Below are 18,583 nucleotides of genomic sequence, written 5' to 3' on the forward strand. Positions count from 1 at the left end.
AAAATAAAATCAGTAATCTGCCTCTTACCTTGAAAAGTAAATTATTACATTGTGCAGTTCTTTCTGGAAACATACCTTTGCATAGTGCTTTATTAATTAGCTTCCTGTTTAATTAATAGCCAGATCTTAGTGACAGTCTGAGTAAACTTCCTGGTCTGATGCAGGCCACTCAAGGGTAGCAGAGCCACTTTCCCCAGTGATCCGCCAGGGAACATGGGTCAAACCACTGTCCCCACTGTCCCTTCACTGATGACATAGCCAGGCTCAAAGCTTTAGGTTCTGGATGTGAGCCTTCAGGTTCCTGGAGCCCGGCCTGTACTGTGGTGACAAGTCTGGGCAGTGTGAACTTCCAGTGCTGACATGAGGCTGTGTTTATTGAAGATTAACATGACACAATGCTATCAGACTTTGTAGTGAGAATTATATGCACTTGACTGCCATTTGACACCAGGGTTTTCTGCACGCAGGTTAAAATGTCACCATTCAAAGCCCTGAATTTAAGACCGACACACTGAGTCTGTGTTAGGACAGTGATCTCCCAGCCTTGTCATTCTGACCTGCTTTTGTCTGTAAGGACCAGCAGTTTGGCTTCAGCACCCAGCAGGCGGCTTGTGAGATGAGTTTTAACCTGTGGCACTGGATCCTTGGCATACCCTGAAGGACTGGCAGGAAGTGTACAGGCAGGGACTCTGCTCCTGCTGGGCAGTGACTCAGCAGCTGTCTATCCCTCAAATCCCCCCCTCCATCCCCTCCTTTCTGATGAGCTTTCGGATTACTCTAGACTCAGTGTAAGAGAATGAAGCTGTTGAGTTCAAAGAAAGGTGACTTGAGTGATTCAAAGTAATGAGTAAATATCAAGTGAAAATGTAACAGGAAGTTATTCAAAGGAAAGTCTTTTCGTTAGTGTCATGGATTTTTAAGTAAATACCGTTCAATTTTTCCATAAGTTTGTAAAAATCAATACAAGGAAGGCTTGAATTAAAAGATATTGCAGCAGGGGGAGGGGAGAATGTGTGGCTCTTTTGATCACTAATTCATTCTAATGATGTCTGTGTTGTAAGGAGTGAATAGATAACATAAGGGGAAGTAACCTCTGACACACACTAAGAATTTGGTAAGCATTTTTGGCTGTGCACCTTTTCTGACCTGGAAGTATTTGCCAAATATATGGATTTTCTGCTAAAGCATTGTCTCCATGGACTTCCGGTCTCTGGCTCTGTTTCCTTTCCTGCTGTCACCACCATGGCCACCATGATTCTGGTTGAAGGCACAAGGGTCTGATGCTCCGGGTAAACTAAGAAAGTTACAAAGTAGCTCAGGCAAATAATCTCCACCTGGAGTTGGGAATACAGGTGCTAAAACACAGTAATGTCCCTCTGTTCCTTGGAAGGCTCTGAAACATGCAGATGTTGTTGGGCGCCCTGGCCTAACAGATGTGCTCTCGTCTCTTCCTGAGGGCAGCCATGGCACGCTGGGCTGTTCATGTGACGGCACCTGTTCCTGTCACAGGTGGCCTTGCTCCTTCTTGCTCTGCCCCCTATGCCCACGGGCTCTGCAGCCCTCTCTCCAGCCCTGTCCACAGGAGAGGCTCAGCTCTGCCCAGGGCACAGAAGATTGTGGGGAGAACCCTGGCAGCTCTGCAAGCTCAGCAACAGGAACTCCAGATACTAGCGTGCTGGCCTCCAAACAGAGAGCAGCACTGGGACTTCTGTTTTGTCCGAAGGAAGTCTGTCTGTGACTTCATCAACAAGGACATTTGCTGCTGAGAACAAACAGGTCATCATTCAAAGCAAGACACTTTTGAGAGCAAAAGGATGTATGAACAGTTATACTAGGACAAGAGTCATAAAGCAATACTATCCCAGGGAATATGTCAGGTGATCCCCAAACTACCACCAGACTTCTGCATCTTATGCCCAGCACAGAAGAGAAAACAGTACTTTTTTGTCCCCTGAGTTTATTGAAAATAAAAGTGACGTTTGATAGAGAAAATAATTTGTTTACAAACTTCGAGAAGATCATTTAAATGTTTATGTAATTTACTATAACAAATCATGAATTTATTCTTCATTAGCAAACTGTTACCACAGCTTTGCATTATCCTAAGTAGAACAGAGGAAAACAATTAGGTTAGAGGGCCATTCCCCAAATCTGTCAGGTTTCATAGAGGTAAAAGAGAATTCATCCATCAGGAATTAGATTTAGTAATTTCAAGTTAGACTTATAATTTAGCTTTTGCATTACATTCAGTGATTTTTCGTTGTCTATATATGTCATATTTATAAAAAATACAAATTCTGATTATGAGGTGAAACCAAAACAAGAAAAGCAGTTGCTAAAATAAGAGTCTGAGTGATGCATTTTAAACCCTTAGTTCAGAGGAATTAGCTGAAAAACAGATGGCAATACTGTGTTTGACCAGGAAAGTAGGCCTACAAACCAATGGACAGACCTCTGTTTATTTTCTGCATGCCAGACACTCTGCTAGTCATTAGAGATTCAAATGTGGAAAAGTAGAGGTACTTCAGGAAATTAAATAATGTAGTTTGAGAAAATATCAATCAAAACTTTAAATACAACATACCTGGCAGTACCAGGCAAACTATGTTTTTTTCTGAGTAGGATCTGGACAGCCTTCAGGTGGAGAGAAAAGCGGGGAGGGGAGGAAACATGGGTTCGTTCTGCCCGGGTGGACGGAGAGGCCTGAAACAGGGTAACTAACTGTGTCTCTACCTGCACATTAGCTTCATCTTGGACAGACTGGGGCTAAACAAGGCTTCAGAACAAGACAAATTGTGTGTTCTCGCCACGTCACTTTATGAGTACTGCAGGCACTAAGTGTGCAGTGTTACATTTATAAAAAGAAATACTAAACTTTAACAGCAATTAGATGTTCAAAAAACTTCTGATCTCACCTACTGAGTAGACACTGAACGATTTCATCCAAACAGGCACCATCCTTTGCATTAGAATATTGGTAACTATTTAAAGAAACTCTCCATCAAAGCTGCCTCGATGTGGTCAGCCTCCAGCACTGGAGGTCTTCCGACTGTGAAAGGCAGATATCTCCATTGGTTGGATGGAAGCTGATAGTTTATATTCTAGGGAAGGTCTTTCCCTGGTCTTGGGTCTGAAGCAGAACCAGCTCATCTGTACGGGGTTACTCAGGACTCCGTCTCTGATCTTTACTCATTTTTGCTTCGGAACAACAGCCACAGGGAGCCCTGCACCCTGAGTGGAAGGCGTGGGCTGTTCTGCACCTTCATCCTCACAGCCACACCTCAATGTGAGTCTTCTGACCTCGACCTGCTCAGCATCAACTCCAACAAGGGGGAAAAACTTACACATAAATGCATGGGCTTATATGGTAGAGAGAGAATGAAGAGCCCCAGAAAGATCTCCTGGAAATTTGGTAAATTTTAACTGTAAAAGATTGCACTAAGGGGGCTGGAGGTTTAGCTCAGCGGCATAAGCGCCTGCCTTGCAAGCAGGCAGTCGTGAGTTCGATCCCCGGTACTGATAAAAAGGAAAAAGACAAAAAAAAAAAAAAAAAAGATTGCACTAAGGTGCTATCAATTGTACTGTATTTATTATTATAATTTTATAATGTCTTGGATATCAATGAAAAACCCTTCCCTCCTGTTTTTTTTCTGAACTATTTTCAGACTTTTAGTATTTAAAAAATTTTAACGATGCATTTTGTTGAATCCACTGTATACAAAATTCCTTCAACATGAAGTGGGACACACTGGATCTTTAGACCAAACACCACAGCAAGTGCTCAGTGGCCCCTCATGGCTAAATGCAATGCACCTGTGACCACATTCCTTTACCCTTGCATATGATTTGGGTTTTTTGTTTTTGTACTGAGAATTGAACTCAAGGTCTTGCACTTGCTGGGCAGGCACTGTGCCGCTGAGGTACAACTCTGGCTCACAAATGATTTTTTCAATTGCTTGTTAAACTTTAGAGAAACAAAAGAAAAACAAACAAGGAGGAATCTTGTCTCTACTTGGATTGCGTTTCTCTATCTTTTCTTTTTAATTTCATGATAATTCATAGCTTTATAATATCATAACTACCATGTCTCTGTTTATTTAGGTCCTCACTTCTGTCCTTCAAAATATTTTATGGGATTCTACTTGAAAGTCCTACATATTTGGGGTCTTTGAGCTCACTTAGCACATGCTGTGATGCAATGAGGGTGCTGAGCTACAAACACGAGGTTTTCATGGATGATAAAACCAAGACCCTGAGAACTGAGCCACCTGCCCGAGGAACACAACTAGGTGTTTGGGATGGACAAGCTCCAGGGCCCCTGTCAGGAGGGTCTCTCCTACCTGCTGCTGCTGCCTGAGAAGCTGCTCAAGGTCAGAAAAGAAAAAGATTTTCCGCAGTGGTCAGAGAGCAGGCTGCATTCTAGACCCTGACTCACCCAGCACCTCCTGTGTGGACAGCAGGCCCCGAGCGCAGAGCCTCCATCTCATTTTCTCTAGTCTCTCATGCCTCCCACCCCACCGATTTGGGACCCTGGGTTTTTCCTGAAGATTTGGTTTTCTGGGTGCCTCTCCTTCCCCAGGGCTACTGACACACTGCTAGGTCCTCTTCCCTTGGCCAGGTGCCTGGCATTCCCAGTGTTTCCAGCAAAGGTCAGACTTGGCCCTCCGAGGTCGGCGCGTCTTTGAGGCAATACATACCTATTTCACTAGTCTGGCAGATATGCTTAGTCGCTCTTTTGCCCAACTTTTGGAAACAGTGGAATTTTGAAGCAAGTTCTTGCACTTCTGGCAGTCCTAGGTTGATCTGCCCTGGGAATTGCGGTTTCCCCATCGCCTGGGTTCCCGTAAACTGCCTTGGGATGCACTCCCCCTTTGCTAGTCTCTTCTTTTCTGGTAATTCCAGCTCAGGTTCAGACTGAGGAAATTAAAGTTAAAACTTTCCAAACACCCAGAGTTCAAAGGACAGGAGACACCTGTCCGAGGAGAGGCCTTTCCCCAGTTTCCAGAAGCGCCAGCGTCCGGAAGACAAGGATAAGACAGGGATGGTGGGGCCAGGGACAGGAAGCCGGCGCCAGACACCTGGCCTAGGCAGGCTAGCGCTGGCCCCGGCAGGGGGCCGGGGCCCAGGGGCGCCGGAGACCGAGCGCAGGAGGGGACCCGAGCAGGTGCACTTGGCGGGCGGGGGCGAGGCGGGGGCGGGACACTGGGGGAGGGGATGTCGAGCGGGGGGGGGGGCGGGGGACGGGGCCGGGAAGGAACTGGGCTGGCCCGGGGCGGCGACGCCGGGCGGAGTCGGGGGCGGGGACGCGGGGTGAATGAGTCACCAGCCCGCGCGGGCCAGGTTCGCCCCAACTACGGACCAGCCCTGGGGTGCGTTCCGCACCTGCGTGGACTTGGCCCGGCGTCTGGACCGCGACGACGTGGAGTCGGGGATGCGCGCCCTGCCAGCCCCGAGCGCGCCCCGGGACCCTGAGCGCCTGAGCGCCGTGGAGCGGTTGGCGGCCGACCGCGCTCACTTCTGTCGCCGCCCGGCGGGCGTCGGAGACCCTGCGTCCAGAGGCCGCGGCGCAGGGCACGACGGAGACCCCTCCTCGGAGCCCCGCAGCACGGGCCCCGCCGCGCAGGTGCCCCGCAGGGCGACGATCCCTCGTCGGCAGCCGAGGCCCGACTCGCTGGTCATCTACAGGCAGAAGTGCGACTTTGCCCGTAGCCTGGGCTCCGAGGGCCCCCGCGGCAGCCTGGTGAAGAAGCTCCTCCCGGGCCCCGGCCGGGACCGGACCAAGCCCGCGCTCCCCGCCACCTCGCGGCCGGAACGCGTCGCGCGAACCGAGCCAGCCTCGGGGACCTCCGAAACCCCCGACGGCTCCGAGCCCGCCGCGGCCGCCGCGAGCCTCGGGAGCCCCAGGAGCCCGAGAGTCCCCGTGGCGGCGACCTCGTCCGCGCCCCCCGGGACCCGAGCGCGGACCTCGTCCCCGCGGACGGTGCGGCGCGCCGGGCTGCAGCGCTCGCACTCAGACCTTAGCCGGCGCAGCTGCGACCCCGGCGCCGAGTTCGACGCCTTCTTCCGCTTCTGTGGCCTGGACCCCGAGGTTGTGGAGGCACTGGGCAGGGAAAACTTCTCGGCGGGCTCCGACTCCGCCGCGCTCAAAGTGCGCAGCGTCAGTGTGGCCACCTCAGAAGGCGGCTTCTCGCGGCCCAGCGGCGGGGAGGACGACGGGCTGCAGGAGGAGGCGCTCACAGAGCAGGTGCCCAGCACCACCTCGGTGATCGAGAGGAACGCGCGCATCATCAAGTGGCTGTACACCTGCAGGAAGGCGGCGGAGACCCCGGACCAGGGGCTACAAGGACCTGCGTGACTGCCCTTGCCGCGGACCAGGAATCAAGGTGCTCGTGGAAGAGCTGGCGGCGCGGGCTGCGCGTGCGCATGGGCCAGAGGTAGCTACCCGGCTGGGGGGCGGGTTCCAGCTGCGCTTGGGGTTCAGCCCCTGCAGCCAAAAGGGGCCCAGACGTGGAGATGCAGGGGTTCCAGATAGTCACTGTAGCCAGAGCTGAGTTCGGGCTAGGGTTCTTTTCAGTGGACTCTGCCGTCAGGAAGGTCGCGCTCTCACTCAGCTTATTATTACGAAAAAGGTAGAAATCAGAATTTTGCATTGCTGTCAGTCAGCAGGTCCACCCTCTGGCTGCCACCATTCCCTGCGGTGGACTTGGTCACAGAGCCGAGAGCCTATGATTCGTGTGCCATGGGCCATGCTTGCTGTGGCCCCAAGTAAGGTCCGTGACCCCTGCACCCCCTGGCGGGCACTGCTGCCCCACCTGAGGACAAAGACAGGCTGTGCGCACTTTCCCAGACACCTTTAGTGTGGGAAGGCTTTCCATGAGACCTTGTGGGCAGTTCGGCATTCATTTAGCAAGAAAAGATCTTTATTTAGGTAGTTTATTTAAACTGAGTTGAGGGTTTCGTTTTTGTTTTTTTTTTTTTTTTTTTTTTTTTTAACTGGGTGAGTTGGACTAACTCATTTTCTTGGTGCATTGGACCAAATTAGTTCAGCACTGCCCAGTTGTTATAGTTCACTGAAAATGCTGGAAACAGAACCGAGCCCCAGGTCTTCTGCCAGGGGAACTGCTGCTCTCTCTTGGAAGCTGAGGCCCCGTGAAGCCCCTTGAAGGAGAAGGCAATATTCACAGTTTCTCTTTGTGAACCAAGGAATTACACATTGCAATGTCTGTAATTTTTTTTTTAAAAAATCATAATTTTGTCGGCCATTGAGTCACTAATGAGGATGCAGCATTATCAGGGTTGAAGCCCATAGGGTTCCCACATACTTGCTTGTGCTCCGCCCACCTGTGCCAGAGGACAGAAAGACGCCCCAAGAACTTCTTCGGTGCCCTCAGTAGGGACGTGAAATAGCAAGAAGGGGTTGCTTGTGCCTGAAGCTCTTCCTTATAATCTATGAAAACGTTTGTACCTTACACTAGTTTGAGCCTCCAAATAATGTAGATAAGCAGTCAAATTTTTAGAAACACACAAAAGATTATTTTGTAATTTTTTTTACCAATCATTTTCTGGGGCTGAGATGAGTGGATAGTGATGAGGGCACCTGTGCGACACAGTGGTGCCAGGGGACCAGGGCTGGTACAGAGAGAGTGGCCCTGAGTCGGAGCTTCTTCTGTGCCTGCTGGTACCTGGTCATGATGCTAGACCTGCCTGTCCATACAGTGAAGGGAGGTAGCCAGAGTGTGACTGGTCCCTTCATTTTATTTATTTTGTGTGCAATCAACAGTCTGCAAATCTGCCTTTGTAGTTTGGAAACTAGGAAAACAAAACAAAAACCCACTGCCTGTTGGGTTGTTGGAGAGTGATAAAGTCTGTTTCAGTAGGCAGCAGGTAGACTCCGATAGTGGTGAGGTGACTGGATAGCATGCACACAAACATAAATAAAAAGGGACAATGTAAAAATAAAAGCCAGCTCCCTCTGACCCCTCCAGATCCCGTCTCCATTGCGCCAGGGTCAAATCCTAAACTGGACAGGATCTGGGGTTAGTGTGCAGAGTGGCCTTTGCAGACCCCTTGGCAATCTAAAGATATGGAATACACGAGAAGTCTGGTTAGGCGAAGAACTCCCACCTTGTGACAAGAGGAGTGCTAAGGCGACAGGGAAAGTGAGGGTGGGTGTTGGAAAGTCCCCAGAGTGAAACAATACAGGACCAAGAGCACTGGCCCTATTCTTCTCACCCGACTTGCTCCTCACCTTCATCCCACTTGGCCCATCCAGGGGACGTGTTATTGTCCTCTAACCTGCTTGGCATTGTTGCTCAGGGCAGAGAACCATCACCTGTGGCCTGCCCTGGCTCCTGTGTGCTGTTGACTGTCACCATCATCCCATTTCCTTCACAGACTTACTCCCCAAGACTCACACAGCAGGGTGCGCACTCTGAAACTGTTGTATTCCTAGAGGACCAAGAGGAGGGAATAGGTGTCTGGTGTCCCAGAGCTCATGGTGTCCACGCAGGACTCATAGCCTCAAATGCTTCTTTCCTCTATGGAGATCTAGTGGGGACCCGGACCCCAGGCCACAGACAGACATAACTCACACCTGCTTTCCTGGACCGAATCTGAGCCCTCAGGACATGGGAAGCAAGAACTCATGCTCTGCCCTTTCTGTGGTTTACCATTTGTGTTGGATTCCTTAAAGATTCATTGTAGGATCTTATGAAAAATTAAAAAACTTGGAGATGAATAAAAGTAAACTTCGTAAGTAAAAGAATTCATATGTATTCTATATGGAGGTTTGGCTTACTAGACAGATTAGTAAATTACTCCACCCAGAACTAATTACACGTTTCTAAGTTTGTTGCCCTTTGAGGTAAAAATGTTTGTCATAAGTGAAAATATCAGAACCGCAGGGTATCTCTAGGCATCCTCGGACCATGTGTATGGTATGGTTACACAGGGGATTTGTGTATTCTTTCTCATCATTTAACTCAGAAAAATCGCTCCTCCATTCGCTGGTTATTAGTCATCTTCCTGTTCTTTAATTCATCAAACTGAATACTTGCCAAAAGATAGGTCTTTCTGGATTTCACATAGACTGTATAAATCACTGCTTTTAATATTGGTACAAAAGACTAATGATTTGTCTTGTGGGAGAATTAGGAAGAAACATTGTTTAAGAGCAAAAAATTCAGCTCTTTACAGCCATCTCCACATTTCCCTGTGGTGAAGACAGGGGTTAGTGTAGAACAAATGGAACAGGCTACATCTCATACGTGAAAGGTGCCATCACCTCGGGACATTGGGTAGGGACACCCAGGCAGCACTGGACACGTGGACGGGGTGCCCTGCTCAAAGGCTGCTTCTCTGCTCCTGTGTCCTCCTGCAGGCACTCTGAGGAAGACAGCCAGGGTGGACACCTGAGTAGCTGACAGCTGGCTCCTGTCTTTGGGCCAGTGCCGGGGCCTTTTGGAGACACTGGTGTTTGAAAAGGGTGGAATCTGTTTGCTTACAAATATTTAACTGGGCTTCCTCCCTTGATTTCTGTTGTGTTGTTCAGGCCCTTGGCAGTCAGTACTGGCCTTGTCTATGTTCAAAGGAGCAGGGAGGGAGAAGCAAAGACAAATTTCAGAATCCAAAGAACGCCTGTGGGAGACTTGCTGTGTCAGAGAAGCTGGAGGGTGGCGTCCTTCAATAAAACTCAGCATTTCTAAAACCAAAGGAGGTATTTTAAAACGCAGAGATGTCACAAAACCAAAGACTCTAAGGCTGAGGTTGGTACAATAATGTTTTGTAGCAGACAGGGTCCCAATCACATTATCTCTTTGCTCCTCAGAAAGCCAATGTGCCCAACGGCCAGGGGATCCTGATGCCAGGGAAGACAGCGGATCCCCAAGGCTGGGCAGTGAACCTCAGCGCCAAGGGACTGCTGCTTTTCCAGCAAAGTAGCGTCGTCTCAAGGGAGCCTCGCAGTCTTAGGTGGGAGCAGCGTCGTGGAGAAGGTGGGAACGCCAACCTTGGACACGGGCTCAGTTAGGACTGGAAACTGCAGAAGGGCCCGGTGCCAATGTCTTATTCACGCAAGGCAGCCAGAGAAAGGAAAGCTGCGAGAAACACTTTCTGGGGCGTCTTTTTGATTGATTCCCTAACTGAACGATACCGCAATGCATTCTGACAGTCCCTGAACTGGTTTTTAAAAGGGGGAGAAGCATAAGTATCAAGGCTGAGTGCCATCGCAAGTGCGCCTTTCAACTGATTTGCACGCACAGCTCACGGTTCTGTAACCACGAGAAGGTGCTCTACTTAAAAACCGCAGCTAATGAAGAGCGCGCGCGCAAACACTACCACACAGAGAAATATTTTTTCAGGGCACCTCTCCTCTATGAACCAGAGTTATTTCCCAATCAGCCCATTATTTTATTTAATGAGTCAGGAGAGGCCTGAGAGTTGCTTTGGGAACAGCGTTCCCGTGTGGCTGGAGGTGTGTGGAAGGATCCATTAACACCCGTGAGAGCTGCCCTCCTGCCAGATGGAACCCTTCTCCATACTTGCGGGCGGTTTCCCGAGAGGTGAGGGCGAACTTTGGGGTCCCTTGCCTAGGTCCCTTGCAGCCTCCCCGTTAGCAGGGGCTCCACATTTCTTTCTCACCGCTTCCGAGAGGGCCGGAAACCTGGCTCACGCAGGGGCGGGAACTGAGGCAGGCGCACTTCCAGGATTTGGCGTCCTGCCCCACCCACACCCCAGGATTTACACAGAGTCGGCGCCCATTGGCTCTCTCCTGCCCAGCGCGTGTTTTGCAGCAAGGGGCGGGACTTGTGGCTGGCCGATTGGAATCCGAGCGTGCTGGAGCCGCTGACTCCGAGCTTGCTCATGACGCCTGGGGTGAAGGGATTTCGGGTTAAGAACCTTCAGCGAGAATATGCAGCCAAGAGAACGTAAAAAATTCGTCACTGCACCAACTCTTTCAAAGCTTATTCTGTTTAATGAAAATAATCTCTTCTAGCACATAGTTATTTGAGAAAATATGGGAAGAAATGTTTCTCGTTGGTAGTGTGTTTTACAAACTACTCCACTTAATATATTCACGTATTTGTTTAAAAGTATGCTCTGTGCTATGTTTATAGTGAGGATAGTTCTTTGAGATACCTGAATATTTATTTTTATGGTTGCTGGTCTTCAGACAGTTTTCCTTTGTATCGCATGGCTTTGGCTTATTAGTTCGGTTTTAAACCTTGTTTCTCCTTTGTTGTCTTTCTTCGTTCGTTGTTTTGTTGGGCTTTCATACTTTGAGCAAAAGTGGAATGCTTGATGGCCTACCAAGTGCTCTGTATAGCCATGATCTGTTTTATCTGAATCTAGAAGACAGTCCAGGGCTCAGTAGCTGTAAGATGTTTGAACAACAAGGGGATCTGCCTGAGGAAACTGCCCCTACACTTACTCTTCAAATGCTATTTTGTTGTTCACTGTATCACAGTTTAAAAAGATACCAACGATGAGAGGAGTTCCCAAAGGATTATACACCCAATTCTTCTTTTCAGATATTCCATTAGTCTTATAGGTGAATGTGTAAGTGAAACACTTCACGCTTAGAACAGGGTCAGACTTATCAGTCACAGAATAGATGGAAAATATAAAAAATCAAACTGGTTTGGGTTGGAGTCACCAGCTCTTTGCCCTGAGTTATACCCTGGGGGATGGCATCGTGTTCATTTGGAATGAATTCTGGGAGTAGATGTCAGAGATGGGACCTGAGGACAGGGTAACAAGGTGCATCTGAGCAGAAGCAGCATGTAACCTCTGTCCTTTCAGATTGATGTCTCAACCCTGTGTCTCTAGGATCCTGATAGGAGAGACATGCCTTTTTCCAACTCTCAATTACCTCAGTTTGCTGAGTGACATAAAGAAAAAACCAAATGTGACTCTGTCTCCATGAAAAGCTTACTTCCCACAAGAATGCACAATCATTAACTGCTGAAAGATGCTTTCATTTGTTCAGGCAAGAGTAGCATGCAAAAATATGATTAAATGCAATGGAACGAAAATAGATGATTGCAAAGCAAGAAAAATAGTTTCACTGTGGTCTTTCTCATTTGCTTGCGGCTGCAGATCAGCAGTGGCCTAGGATAAAAGGCATTCATATGTCTGTAGAGCTCCTCCTTCTGGGAGGGTTTGCACACATGGTGCTGAGCCTCAGGCCCTTGCTGCTTGAGTAAGGGGTGGCTTCCTTGGACTCTGCCCTTCGCGGTGGTTCAGAGTCCATTGCCATCTTATGGCTGGTGGTGCCATAAAGCAACAGAATAGACTGTCATCAAGGGCAGTTTCTAAGAAAGGATTTTTCTGCAGGCTACTTGCAACCAGCATGCAATATTTTTTATACACTGTATTAAAGAAATAAAGTACTTATATCATTTGACTTGTGTGTTTGACCAAGGTAAAACAATCTTAAAGTGAGAGCGTGCTCCCACCAATCCTTCCTGTCTTGTATTTTTGCCCTTTCTTTTCCAATGTCACCTCTGCAGATTTGGGGAAAGGAGGGACACATTCTGGGGTTCGGCTGAGGCCAGCTGCACTGGGCTCCTGGAGATGGGGTGCAGTGAAAACAGTTTTGAATACTTAGCATTTTGTTCTTCTTAAATTGTTTCATCAGTCTTTTGCTTAAAAATGACTTTTCTTCACTTTTTGCTGATATCATTGGATAATGGGCACCGAGATAAAAGTGAAAGTACAGTCTGTACCTTTCCCATTAGTTCACGCGGGAAAGGCAAACTCTGCCAATCTCACTCTGCCTGGGGTATCTGCCAGCTCAGCTGCCGGGTGGGGAAAGGGGGGCTGGCTAGTAGGAGGAGCAACAAGGAAGCCCAGCTTTCCATCTCACTGGACTCCACAAGCCAGGATGGTTTGATTTTCAGTCTTGCCTGAATTGCAAAAACATAGATAACGGGGCATCTCTGAAAATAAGTGCATTGCTTCTCTGCTTCCATGGAGAACTTGGACAAATCCCAGGTGCTGTAGAAACTCTTTCACTTAGGAAAAAAAAAAGTGCCCAAAAGGATACAACAGCAAGTATGTTTAGGTGTGTTAAATAGATGACCATATTAATATTTTTGATTGGATCACTGAACACAACTATTTGCAGTCTATTTGAATGTTCACTTTGTATGCTTTGATGCTGTGACCCGAATCACCATTTCAAAGATGATAGTGTGTAATCTATTCACTGGTGATATCTTACTTCTTTTTTTCTTTTTGTAGTTCTGTATTACTTGTATCCTTACACTGTTTTGTTTTGTTCTGTTTTTTTCTCTTTTTCCTTTTAAATTAAAAAAAAAAAAAGAAAGAAACTCTCACACTGGAACTGCAGGAGATAGCTCCTGTACTAGGTGCAGTGCTGGCTGTAATCTGAAAGCAGCTGCTGTTTTCCCATTACGTATTGAATATTTTTTTTTAATCAGTACCAGGGATCGAACTCATGCAAGGCAGATGCTTATGCCGCTGAGCTAAATCCCCAGCCCCATCCCTTCAGGTATTGAGGACTCACCTTTTAGTTACTTTTTGAAAATTCAACAGGTGAGGGAGTAATGAAATGACCTATAACGGTTACATGTTTCAACGTGCATGTTCATTGATGAATTAAATATATTTGCATAATACTTAAATGTCTCAGGTTGTAAATATTGAACAAGGGGGAAACCGAGTGGCTCTCCAGGTACTCCTAGCCCTGCTCTTGGAAGTGGCAGGGTGAAGCTAATGAGGAGAAAAACCCTAGCACTCGGAGAGGCACCCCTGAGCAACCCTGGCTTCCTCAGCGTCGCAGCTGTCTCTAGTTCTGCAAACGCTGTCGCCTTTGGGTGAGCTCTTTGCACATGCCACTAAACTAGTAATGGTTTCTGAAAGATACGAGGTATTCAAGCATTATAAATACTCACCTTTAGCAGATAGAATATTAGTTTTTTAGAAATTGAAAAATATGAAAAAAATTGAAAGTATGGTTTATTTTTTGAGACAGAGTCTCGCTATATAGTTCAATCTGGCTTCAAACTCACCACGTAGCCCAACCTAACCTTGAACTTGGAGGGATCCTCCTGTCTCAGGCTCCCAAGTACTGGGACAGCAGGGATGGACCACCACACGAGGTTGAAAAATTAAGTTTTGCATAGCAAAACTAGTTAAGATCAAAGTCCAAAGACACAGTGGAAAATTACCTGTAGCACAGAAACGGAGAATGTTGTCAATGTTACTTGTAAAGCTCCTAAAAATACAGAGATCAGGGTCTCGAAAAGGAACGCCCCACGGGACTAATGGACCTTAGACTCCCTAGCATGTCTCGTAAGTGCATTGTACTATAAAAACCAGTGGAGGCTGTCCTTCAGTCCTGGGCAAAAATCTGTAGGCACTGTCTGACGACCCTGTTTACAGTAGTACTGGGCCACCCCAAGGATTCTGGGTACTGTGGTCCCGGCGAGGCGGGGGAGGGGGGAGACATAATGCTAAAGGTTCTGGGTATTGTAGTGTTCTGGGGGTATGCTGCGGATTCAGGATATTGTATTCCATTTGGGGAGACTGCAAATAGGGCCAGCGTTTTGCGTGCCCTGTCCTGGGTCTTGTCTCACTTAGCAATCTGGATTCATTAGTTCGTGAGGGAGCCTGCCGAGGACTGAAGTTGACTTTCTCCTTAAGGGGGTCCGCCCAATGTATAGTCAGGCTGAGCTTCTGGGAATTGCAGTTCTTTGGCCCTGGGGCCTCTTCTGTGTGGCACCGCTTGGTGCTAAGCCAGGACTGCTGGATCGCTGTGTCCGAAGGTTATGGGAAAGGCTGGTTGGCAGGTGGAGGAGCCAGTGCTCCTACAACTTCATTTTGCTTTGATTTGAAGTCATAAACTGAAACTATCCCAGTCTGTATTATTTCTCAAATTTGTGTAAATCAAATGTGCTACTCACTTCAAAATTCTGTTGGTAAGGTTAAATTGAACTGCTATGGAGTCAGGATGACCCTACATTGGATACCTTGGAACACAAACTGCAATCGAATTTCATAGTTAAAGTAAATGAAAAAGTTAAGTCTAAATTCCTTGACCTAAGTAGCTGAGTCTCCACTAATCACAGGCGCTGCACTCAGGTGCAGAGTGTGATAGAAACTGTCAATTTACCTAACTCTTTGAACCTGCTATAACTTTGGACTTCCAGGTAGGGGGTTGCTTTCTTGTCCTTGCTCAAATAAATTGCTGAATTTAGCTTAAAAAAAAAACTTGGTTTTTAACTATAGGATAGATTATAAATGTTTATTAATTTTAATATTAGGAGTGGTATTTTTTACTAAGGTCAGACCAAAATATGTCCAAATGAAAGAACTCTATTTAGCATATTTGTGGGGAAAAACTCAGATAGTTTTCTGGGGGCTGGGGATTTAGCTCAGCGGCATAAGCACCTGTCTTGCAAGCAGGCGATCGTGAGTTCGATTCTCGATACCAGAAAAAAGAAAAAAAAAAAAAAAAGACAAAGATAGTTTTCTGAAGAAAGAATTAAGGCATTTGGAATTTTATTTAGAACTGGCACCAAACATGAGTTGTATTAGGGTTTTTGTTGTTACAGAGATAAGTACCTGACAAGTAGAATTTAAAAAGAAAAGGTTTATTTTCCTCATTATTTCAAAGATTGCAATCTTTTTTTTTCTTTCTTTCTTTCTCTCTCTCTCTCTCTTTTTTTTTTTTTTTTTTTTTTTTTTGGTCTTTTTCATTTTTACCGGTACCAGGGATTGAACTCACGACCGCCTGCTTACAAGGCAGGTGCTTATGCCGCTGAGCTAAATCCCCAGCCCCCAAAGATTGCAATCTTGATTTGATTGCTTCCCATGCCAGAAACATGAAATGGAAATGAAGAAAAAGGAAAACTACTTTGTGAGAGCCAGGATCCAGGGAGGGAAAAGGCAAAAATCCCAAGAGGAAGCGGCCAGGGTCCAGATTTGTTCCCTCTGGTCACACTACAATGACTCAACTTAGAAATGTGCTCCACTAATGTCTTGTTCATCTCTCAAGTCAAACAAGTTATCAACACGAGTGTGTCTCATGAATCCATGTGAGATTTTCCTCCTAGGAAGATTACTGTTGAAAGGTGGAGACTGTCATGGGAGGGGGTCCTTACAGGGAAGGAGGAGCTTGTGGCCCAGTGTCCTCTTGTGTCCCAGTCTCATCCCCACTAAGGGATCCAGTGAGTTACCTCCTTAGGTCTAAGGAAGACTCTGCTTCAGCAATCTTTCTGGCCCTCATGCTTGGAAATGTGTTTACCTTTAAAATCTGGGTATTTTTTGTGACCCTGGATAAAGTGTGAAGCTTGTCCGAGGGAGATGGAAAGCTTGCTTTTCTTTCATCTTCACTTTTTCTTTTCAGAATATGGCTATCATATACTCTAATTTTTTCATTTACACAATAATTGTATTTCTCTAAGGGCTATATGTTCATTTTCTTGGATGAAAATGAGAAGATTGAGAGACAGTGTGAAAATCTTGGCAATGAAACCATCAGGCTCATTCCTAACAGCAAGAGGACAGGGTGGAATATGAACTCTAGCTAGGCTGTGATGGTGCATGCTTGTAATCTTCGCACCTCAAGAGATTAAAGTAGGGGGGTTATGTTCTCACTATAGGGAGAGGGGATATGAACTTCAGTGGCTGTGTCCCTCTGGTCAGTATGAGGAGGCTCTTCCCAGCTTAGGAGAGCAGAGGGCCGGACAGTGGACATAACCTCATAAGACATGGGATACTATGTAGATAATACAGCAGTTTATGACACTTTCATTATTTTACATGATTACAAAGTAAGCAACAACAATTAAAAGAATCTATGATCTGTGTACATGCATAACAGTGAAAGGAAATTGAGCGATACACACAGAACAAGACTCTATCACAATGTGTGTCATTTTTTCCTTGAATGCTATCAATGTTAGCAAACTTCCTCAGGACACTCACAGCTGTGGTGTGTGATGATCTCTCTCATATCCAACCCCAGAGCTATCTATAGGAGGAGGCCATACAAATAGGGCCTCCCTGTGTTGATGAAAACCAGCCTAGTCCTCACTCTGCTGCTCTGCAGAAAAGCCCAGCACTGGTGCACAGCTGTTCCCAGTCGGTAATCAGAACTGAGCACAGACCGCTCACTATGGAGTTCACAGTGAGCTGGATTTTCCTTCTTGCTGTTTTCCAAGGTAATTCATGAAAAATAAGAGAAAGTGAGTGTGTCAGTGGCATGAGGGGGATAAACGACCTGTGTGACAGTTTCCTGAACAGGACGTCTCTTTGTTTGCAGGTGTCCTGTGTGAGGAGCAGCTGGTGGAGTCCAGGGGAGGCTTGTTGCAGCCTGGGGGGTCCCTGAGACTCTCCTGCATGGCGTTGGGATTCATCTTCAGTAGTAACTACATGGACTTGTTCCACTAGGCTCCAGGTAAGGGGCTGGAGTGGATCTCACGCATCAGTGGTAATAGTAGTTACATAAACTATGCAGACTCTGTGAAGAGCAGATTCACCATCTCCAGGGACAACGGCAAGAACATGCTGTATCAGCAAATAAGCAGCTTGAGAGTCGAGGACACAGCCGTGTACCACTGTGCCAGAGACACAGTGAGAGGTGGGCCATGTAAGCACCCTGCAGGGGTGCTCAAGACCAGCAGGGGGCACAGGCCAGGGCCTCAAGAGCACTGCAGAGCAGGAAGCTGGGGTTTCCTGACTGTCTGAACATCACATAACTGAAAGGGACCCGAAATACACGGGGTTCAGATGACTTATAAAGTATTTGAGATTCAAGTACAGTTATATATATTTTCCTCCCACTTTGGTTCCTTTCATATGAATTTTCTTAAAACAGCAATAAACTGCAAAGTAACTTGAACATTTTGAAAAGTGTCTTTTGAATGTAAAATCATTATTATCTAAAAATGAAACTGTCATTTTTGTCATCATGGGGAGTGATTGTCTACTGCAGGAGTAAATGTTTCCGATTAGAAAATTAAATTATTCCTATGTCTCTGCACATGGTCTGAGACCTTACAGCTCTTTCCTCTCCTTAGTGACCTCAGGAAACTGGTTCCCAGGCTCAGCCCCAGTATGGTGAGGAACCCTGTGCTCAAAGGAGGAGGAAAAGGGGCGGCCAGATTGGACTGAAAAATCTAACTGGAGGGAAGGGAAAATTGAACACTGAGAAATGGACCAATTGCCTCTCCAGAAAGATCCTCAGGGAAAGATAGATCCAGAAACTTACCCTATTTTTTTGGAAATGAATTGCCATAACCATAACCAATCACCTATTCTTCAAGTATGACCATAAAGAGTCAAAGTAGTCTATAGGAGAAATAAATTACAGGAAGCATACTGTTTCCCAGAGAGATGATGTCAAAAGGAAATGAGGCAAACAGCTCAAGATTCCTTGTGATAGTTGCTGGGACAGAATCAGAGATCTCACCATAAGCACACGGAATCTTCATAGGTACAGCAGTGTGGTGAGTGTGGATCACAGCTGATAGAGCTCCAGGACCAGGTACACCTGGAGCAGAACTCAGTTTAGTCCCAGAGAGCAGCAGAGAAAGAGAAGAGGACAGGGGAACCC

The 18,583-nt window shown here is 46.9% G+C and overlaps 1 protein-coding gene across 6 annotated transcripts; it reads left to right on the forward strand.

Moving 5' to 3' along the window:
• The first annotated feature begins 5,305 nt into the window (after positions 1 to 5,305).
• On the forward strand, positions 5,306 to 17,869 carry Fam110c (family with sequence similarity 110 member C). Of its 6 annotated transcripts, none has more exons than XR_010049172.1 (3): positions 5,306 to 6,434; positions 9,827 to 9,992; positions 17,291 to 17,869. XR_010049172.1 is itself a non-coding variant. In XM_003464993.3 (2 exons), exon 1 carries the CDS (start codon positions 5,315 to 5,317, stop codon positions 6,353 to 6,355), a length of 1,041 nt encoding a protein of 346 aa, XP_003465041.2. In that variant the 5' UTR covers positions 5,306 to 5,314; the 3' UTR covers positions 6,356 to 6,383; positions 17,291 to 17,869. The 6 variants fall into 6 exon arrangements, 1 of the variants encoding a protein (XP_003465041.2); XR_010049173.1 differs by having other exon boundaries at positions 9,827 to 9,969; XR_010049175.1 differs by having other exon boundaries at positions 5,306 to 6,383.
• Positions 17,870 to 18,583: the final 714 nt, after the last annotated feature.

Source organism: Cavia porcellus, unplaced genomic scaffold, assembly GCF_034190915.1.
Source record: "Cavia porcellus strain 051 isolate PalLab524CR breed Dunkin Hartley unplaced genomic scaffold, mCavPor4.1 scaffold_8, whole genome shotgun sequence".
NCBI lineage: Eukaryota > Metazoa > Chordata > Mammalia > Rodentia > Caviidae > Cavia > Cavia porcellus.

Coding starts and splice junctions, on each gene's coding strand:
- Fam110c (XM_003464993.3), top strand. CDS start 5,315: ATGAGTCACCAGCCCGCGCGGGCCAGGTTCGCCCCAACTACGGACCAG.